The 7,807-nt window shown below is 33.0% G+C and overlaps 1 protein-coding gene across 1 annotated transcript in view; it reads left to right on the forward strand.

Annotated features, from left to right (window-relative positions):
• Window positions 1-7,807, forward strand: part of LOC111088930 (macrophage mannose receptor 1-like) — a 74,120-nt gene that overhangs the window by 43,819 nt on the left and 22,494 nt on the right. Inside the window, exons 12-13 of the mRNA XM_022400278.1 lie at window positions 1,213-1,409; window positions 5,187-5,361. Of these exons, the coding sequence (XP_022255986.1) occupies window positions 1,213-1,409; window positions 5,187-5,361 (372 nt within the window). The remainder of the gene's footprint in view (window positions 1-1,212; window positions 1,410-5,186; window positions 5,362-7,807) is intronic.

Raw genomic sequence — 7,807 nt, forward strand, 5'->3', positions numbered from 1 at the left:
TGGACAAACTGTTGAGTGATAAAATATAAATGGGCAAACTGTTGAGTGATAAAATATAAATGGATAAACTGTTGAGTGATAGAATACAGATGGACAAACTGTTGAGTGATAGAATACAGATGGACAAACTGTTGAGTGATAAAATATAAATGGGCAAACTGTTGAGTGATAAAATATAAATGGATAAACTGTTGAGTGATAAAATATAAATGGATAAACTGTTGAGTGATGGGATACGTTTGGACAAACTGTTGAGTGATAGAATAAAGATGTTCGTAAAGAATCTATTAGTTAACTGTGTTATAGTAACTGAAGATGGTAATCGAACTTAGTGTTGGTAAGCAAACTGTTAGTTGACTGTGTTGAAGTTACTGAAGATGGTAATCAAACGCGATGTTCGTAAACAATCTATTAGTTGACTGTGTTATAGTGACTGAAGATGGTAATCAAACTTAGTGTTGGTAAGCAAACTGTTAGTTGACTTTGTTGAAGTTACTGAAGATGGTAATCAAACGCGGTCTACATAAAAAAATGTTGAAGAAAGTTAATAAGACGTGAATTTTATTTGTATTTCATTTCTCCATTATGTTCTTCTTGGAACAAAGAAGATGAAAGTAAAGCATGTTAATGATTTTGTATTCACTTTTTATTCTATGATTACCACAAAATACAATCCATCGTTTTCTATTCAATGATTACCACAACAATACAATCCATCGTTTTCTATTCTATGATTACCACAACAATACAATCCATCGTTTTCTATTCTATGATTACCACAACAATACAGTCAATCGTTTTCTATTCTATGATTACCACAACAATACAATCCATCGTTTTCTATTCTATGATTACCACAACAATACAATCCATCGTTTTCTATTCTATGATTACCACAACAATATAATCCACCGTTTTTTATGATGTTGTATATTTATATTATCCATATAACAGAAGAATAATTTGCGCTATGTGTTTTATATTAATTATATAATTGAGGTTTAAAAGTAGTTTCTCTCATCCTTAGTATTATACTTTCTATTTTATGTTAACTTTCACATAATTCTATTAAATTTGTTATAAACTATCATTCGTCTCCTATTTAAGATTTAAGGGGCTAACGTTCATTTAATGTGCCTTATGTCTATATTTTTTATCTCCAAATAAATCGATAAATAACAGATATAAAACTTTCTTCCTCTATGTTGTCAGTGCCTCCTAAGCCAACCTGTGAGACGGATGACGGACAATGGAAATACTTTAAAGACACAGATGCTTGCTACCACGTGAAGAAGGGCAGTTGGATACAAAAGTACACTTGGTATGAAGGTGAAGATTACTGTGCTGAAAATGGAGGCCATTTGGTATCCATTCATTCCAAAGAAGAAAACGACTACATTCATAAAATGGTATGAAGATTTAAAGCTATACATTTTATTTGCTGTAACTTTTGTGTCGTGAGTGTTTCCTTACATGGTTACAAGATCTTTGGATATGAGGATGTAAGAATTTACTGTAATAAATATTTTCCTCGTGGCACAGTTATTACATATATTACCACAGAATTTTAGTGTCATATATCGCACAGCTGCTATATATACAAATAAAGGGAAGGCTTTTCAGAAAAGAAATTAAATGTAGGGATGGCTAATATGAATCCTTCAAAAAGAATGTAAACAAGATAGTAAGGATGGATTTACATCATCCGTACATAATAGTACTGGCACACAGTGTAGTAGAATGTTAACAGACAAAAATAGGATAAATTAAACTCAATTGTGATTGAATATATATATATTGGTATATGCTAATTCTATTCTGTGCTATTATGTAAGGATGGTGTAAATGCCATCCCTACTATCTGTTGTTGGTATTAGTCTTCCTTACATTTATTTCCGTTTTTCAAAAGTGTTTCTTCATTTTTTTGTAATGCAGTGTTTCAATAGACATAGGAAGGTTGTATTTATAACCAAGTTCTAAATGGAATGAGGTTGTAACTGTAATATTTACTGTTTATTTATTATTGGCTAGCAAATCCTGTTTTATCCTGCACAATTGTTTTGCTTTTTGAGTTATCAAATAATAAAAAGGTACAAGAAAAAAGAAGAACAAGAAATTCACACTTTACAGGCATTCCAAGAACTTGTGACTCAGTCATTACATAGATATTGTTATAAAAGGAAACACTGTAAAGTATTGTAAAGTTCTGATGACCTATTGAGGTGATATTTAAAATACCATTTCGACGAACAATTCGAGCCATCTCTACATAGGCAGTGCTACTGCCTGCCTGATTACCATAGAATGTGAGTGTTTTTTACCGCACAGTTACAATATATATTGTATATATTACCATAAAATGTAAGTATCATGTAATTCGTGTTCATTGTACGTTGTAAGAATTATTTGTATATGCTAATACAGTGACTTGTCGCTGTGGGTGCCAGTCATAGCACCAGTGCTATGTTCAGTGTCAATATATGTGATTCGTAGTAAATTCCCAACTATTCAACCGTGCAATATTACCAATATTAACATACTGGAAAGAGTTCTGAGAAGAGCTTCTAGAACTTTTCCAGGGATAGAAGGGTTATTTTATATGGTTGATTTAAGACCTCTTAACATCTTTCCTTATGGAACAATAGGAGTAAGAGCATATCAAACTTAAATTTGTAAGACTATCCAGTGGATCGACGGGATAAATACCTCTGATTTATTTTGGCTGCATTCTGAATATAATAAGGCAAGAGGACTCAAGTTTCAGGTTTGTAAAAGAAAGGTAACTCTCAAATTGAGATAGTTTTGTTTTTCTAATAGGGTAAGTGCTTATTGAATGAGCCACCATCAGATGTGGTGGAGGCCAGCACTGTACAATAGTTTAAAATGGGATCAATAATTTCCTGGGAAATAAAGGCGTGTTTAAATTTTCTCAAGAGCGAGTGTGCAGCCTAGAAGTATCAAATAGTCCCTAGTTATCTGGAAGTTATGATAACTTAGAAATGCCAAATGGTCTCTTGTTATCTGGCGGTTATAATAGCCTAGAAGTACCAAATGGTCCCTAGTTATCTGGCGGTTATAATAGCCTAGAAGTACAAAATGGTCCCTAGTTATCTGGAGGTTATGATAGCCTAGAAGTACCAAATTGTTCCTTGTTATCTGTATGTTATCATAGCTTAGAAATGCCAAATGATCCCTTGCTATATGGAGGTTATGATAGCCTAGAAGTGCCAAATTCTCTCTTGTTATCTGGAGGTTATGATAGCCTAGGAGTATCAAATGGTCCCTTATTATCTGGAGGTTATGGTAGCTTTGAAGTACCAAATGGTCCCTTGTTGTTTGCAGGTTATGATAGCCTAGAAGTGCCAAATGATCTCTTGTTATCTGTAGGTTATGGTAGCCTTGAAGTACCAAATGGCCTTTTTTTATCCGGAGGTTATGAGGTTTAGCCTTTGGAATAGGCTGCTTTCACATGTGGTGGATGCAGTTAATGCACAAGCTGCTCGTGGGCATACCTCGTGAAGAATTATTGTTAATAGTTTTCATTAACTTACTTAATATGACCTCATGTAACCTAATATGTATCTAGTTACTTGTATATCATTAAATAAAAAATATACATAAAAAAGAAATATAGTTACTTACCTTTGACCTCTTTTTTTTTGCTGTAGGTTGCTGAAATTTAAGCCTATTTTTATAATGATGGTACTAGTACACTAAATATTTTTTTATTTAGTTAAATAATGCACCTAAGAACACAGAATAATAATGTACACAAAGCAAATAATTTCCTATAAACATAATAATTTAACTGGCTTTCTAACTAAGATAAGAAGTGCTTAAAATGATTCTCTTAACAACACGATCTGAAACTTTCACACTGAGGATGAAATTGACAATACTCTGTACTGAAAACAACGTAGCATTATACATCATTTGATAGATTTAACTTTGCCTTTCTATTTGTTATAAATGACATAATATAAAACTTTAATAAAATTTATTGTCAATTTGTGAACGAGAGGATGTGACAGGTGGGTGGCAGCGTCTTGTAATAGGTGAGAATACAAGAAAACAAAGGTCAGTGGTAAAAGTTGTCCACTAGTCCAAGTTGCCCAAGAAGGTTCTCCATCTGGAAAAATGACACAAATCATGTGTACACACGTTCTTACACGACATATCCTTTTAGCCGTCGTATAATTCAATCTGCTGAAGAATGAAACAGGTATTCCTGCTATTCTTTATAAAACATACAAGCCATGTCGTCAGACATAGCATCTACGTATTTCTATATGATATCAGTGTTGAAACGGAAGCTGGGAAACCGTGGTCTTCATACACTAGATGTGATTATAGAAAGAGTGCAGGGATGGAATTATGCTTTACACATGACATGCTTATAACTGAGCCTTTTGGAATGAAAGATATGCTGCAGGGCTACTGTCAAAATGCACTGTCATCAAATAGAATATGACTAGATGTGGCTTCATGGGCCATAATACGTGGTAATGCTGCAAATTCGTTTTAATATAAGGTACTCAACCTCTGTATATCTCCGTAAAGCGTTATGTCGCTATCATGATCTATTGTAAAGGATGTAAAGAAAATCGGTGGGAATGGTAGAAAGTACATCGGTAAAAGATGTGGGCCTTTACACATATTAAAATAAGGCCAAATTCATTTTCGAAATTGTTTCTGAAATTAAACGTTACCTTTTTTAAACGTGATTCGAAGGGTGTAAAGGAAATTGATGGGAATGATAGAATTTAGTTAAAAAAAAAGGCATAATCCATTTTCTAAGTTGTTTCTCAAATTAAAAGTTAACTTATTTAGACGTGATTGGAAAAGTGTTCCATTTTCACAAGAGTAATTATCTCATAAAGAAGCAAGACAAAAGCACTGGTATAGATTTTAACATTAGTATGTAAACAAGTACGAAATAATTTTTTTATCCAAAGAATAATTTTTATGATAAGAATTGCCGATTTAGACACACTTAACAATACAGGAAATGCAGCTTTAGCTTTGGACTTATAAAAGTCGAATGAACGAATTATATCAAATCACTAAAATAGATATTTAGCTTCGATACACGAATATCAATAAATCAATAAATAGTTAAAATGTTTCAAATGCCATCTTAATAAATCTTAACATTTGAATAATATCAGTTTCGTTTTTGCATGAAGTTACTAGAAAAAGGGAGTTTTCTGATGGACTCCTATTGGATTGGGTTTCATTCACTTGGTCTTGATGGTCAGTTCGAATGGACAGATGGATCCTTAACCGAATTTATCAACTGGGACAATAACAATGAGCACTTTGAAGCTGAAGAAAAATGTGTTATAATGGACGCTAGTTCTGGTAAGCTTAGAGATTGTAGGTCAAAACATTATCGAAACTAGGCGAACTAATTATTGAAAAATACATTTTATGTTAGTAGAGTATTTTTATTTTCTGTTTAGATAATTTCTGCAGTTGTTATTGACGATATATATCTATCCATTATAATCTCATTATGTATGTATATGTATATATATACAGAGAGGGTAGTCCAAAATTATCTTTCCTATTGGAAAATTTAATAATTGAATAACTTAAGAAAAACAACCACGAAGTTTTCAATTCTTGTAGCCCAACTCAAACAGGTTTTATTGTCAGTTTTTTTTGTCACTCCAGTGAGTAGTGTTACCCTGTAAGATGGCAACCATGCAAGAAAAGCCTAAGTGCGTCCTTGGCTTGCAGGGTGGGCCAATTCCGTGACCTCCGCGTTCACCAGACATCACTCCACTAGACTTCCTTCTTTGGGGGTATATTAAGGACATCGTATATCGCACACCTGTAGCAAACATTACGGAGCTAACGACCAGGAAAGCAGATGGCATAGCCACTGTAACTGTGGACATGTTGCAACGAACGTGGAATGAAATCGAATATCGGTTAGACATGCTGAGAGCCACTAATAGTGCACACGTGAATGACTACTGACATGTCAATCAAAACTGTTAGAGTTGGGCTACATGATGTTGAAAACTGCATGGTTATATTTCTTTAGTTATCTACTCATTAAATTTCAAATAGGAAAGATTATTTTAGGACAACCTGTATATATATAAACATACATACATGATATATGTGTTTATGTTATCAACATAAAGAAGAGAAACTTATCCCGCAGCATTTCAGTATTACATTTAAAATTAAGAAACAGGTATTAAGGAAACATTAACTCTTGCCCTTCAGTGGCTCTGCGGTAACCTTGAAGGCTTATAACGCTAAAATTCGAAGATCATTTCTTGTGGTGATCACAGTGCAAACAGCCTTGCATACTGTACAGCATTTTTCTTAAACAAACATAATTTTAGCTACAAAGATAATAGTACACTGTTGAGCTAATGTACTACTATATGTTGTACTAATATACTACTATCTGTCGAGCTAAATAGTAGTACATTAGCTTCATAGGTAGTAGCACATTAGCTCAACAGATAGCAGCATATTAACACAACAAACAGTAGTACGTGAACTCAATAGATATTCGTACATTTTTAAAAACTAGTAACTCAAGTAACGGGAATTTTTTATACACATGAAAATTGGCATAGCATAAAACTTCAACAATTCGAAAACCCGCGTTATTTTGACCTAAACTTACTAATGTTAAATGCAATAACAAAGTCTTGACTTTAATAAGGAACTGTTTAAATTCTTGTAAATCGAATTTTTAACGATGTAATATGGAAATGATATTTGAAGATATTAAGAAGAAGCCAATAAGTTGATAAGAAAAAACAACAATATTACAGAAGCTGAAAAGCCGAATTTTAGTTGGTTTAGCTCCTAAAGCAGTTACCAGCTTTTCGAAAGAAACTCAATTTAATTGGTTCACAGCCAAATGGATTACTAGATTTTCACAAGAAACTCGACTTAATTGGTTCAGAGCCAAATTCAGTTACTAGATTTTCAAAAATGTTAACTTGTTTTCAGCTCCACGTAGATTAGTTTCTTTCTCTATGTTATTATGGTAATAATAGTGTTTTTTTGAAATTAATTATAAGACACGAGACATACCATCTGGAAAATGTGTTGCCAGAGGCCTTAATATTTGTTGACGTTGTTTTTCTGTTAGCAGGGAAAGTACCAACTGTTGATTTGGACTTACAGATTTGTTCATTCTATTGAGATAAGTTAATATCTCAAATCCCTCCTAGAAAGCTGTAATATGAAACCTATTTATCTTCAATTGAATATTTATTGAGAAAACTGAAGGATTGTTTAATGCTTCATTATTTAACCATGCTAGTAGTTTTGTAATATTTTCATAACAACAATTTAAAAAGCACATCTGATGACTTGCATCATAACGAATTCAAAGCTTTTAAATACCGATTTACTTGTATAAAATCAGTCAAAAGATTATTGAATAGAGTGGTTTAAACATTTGTTTAACAACAAGTATAACATTGGAATGGTTTATTCTTTCATTGGGGTGGGTGTGTGTGGGCCGGACTAGTTTCGGAAAATTCAACTTCTCATCATTGACCCTAGACACTACCACCGAATAAAACTTCAGGCCAAACCCAGCCTTTATAGTAGTGAGGTATCGAAAATCGAAATGGTGTATTTAAGTGTTTTACACTCACAAAAAAGAAACCTATCATTCTATAGGTATTTGAAGAACTTGTAGCATTCCGCCACAATTTAATTCTTCGTATTGTTAGCCGACACTAGGCAGCTGGTACATAATTGAATAGTTGTTTACAAGTTCTTCGGATACCTATAGAATGATATGTTTCTTTTTTGTGAGTGT

Source organism: Limulus polyphemus, unplaced genomic scaffold (assembly GCF_000517525.1).
Source record: "Limulus polyphemus unplaced genomic scaffold, Limulus_polyphemus-2.1.2 Scaffold4773, whole genome shotgun sequence".
Taxonomy (NCBI): domain Eukaryota; kingdom Metazoa; phylum Arthropoda; class Merostomata; order Xiphosura; family Limulidae; genus Limulus; species Limulus polyphemus.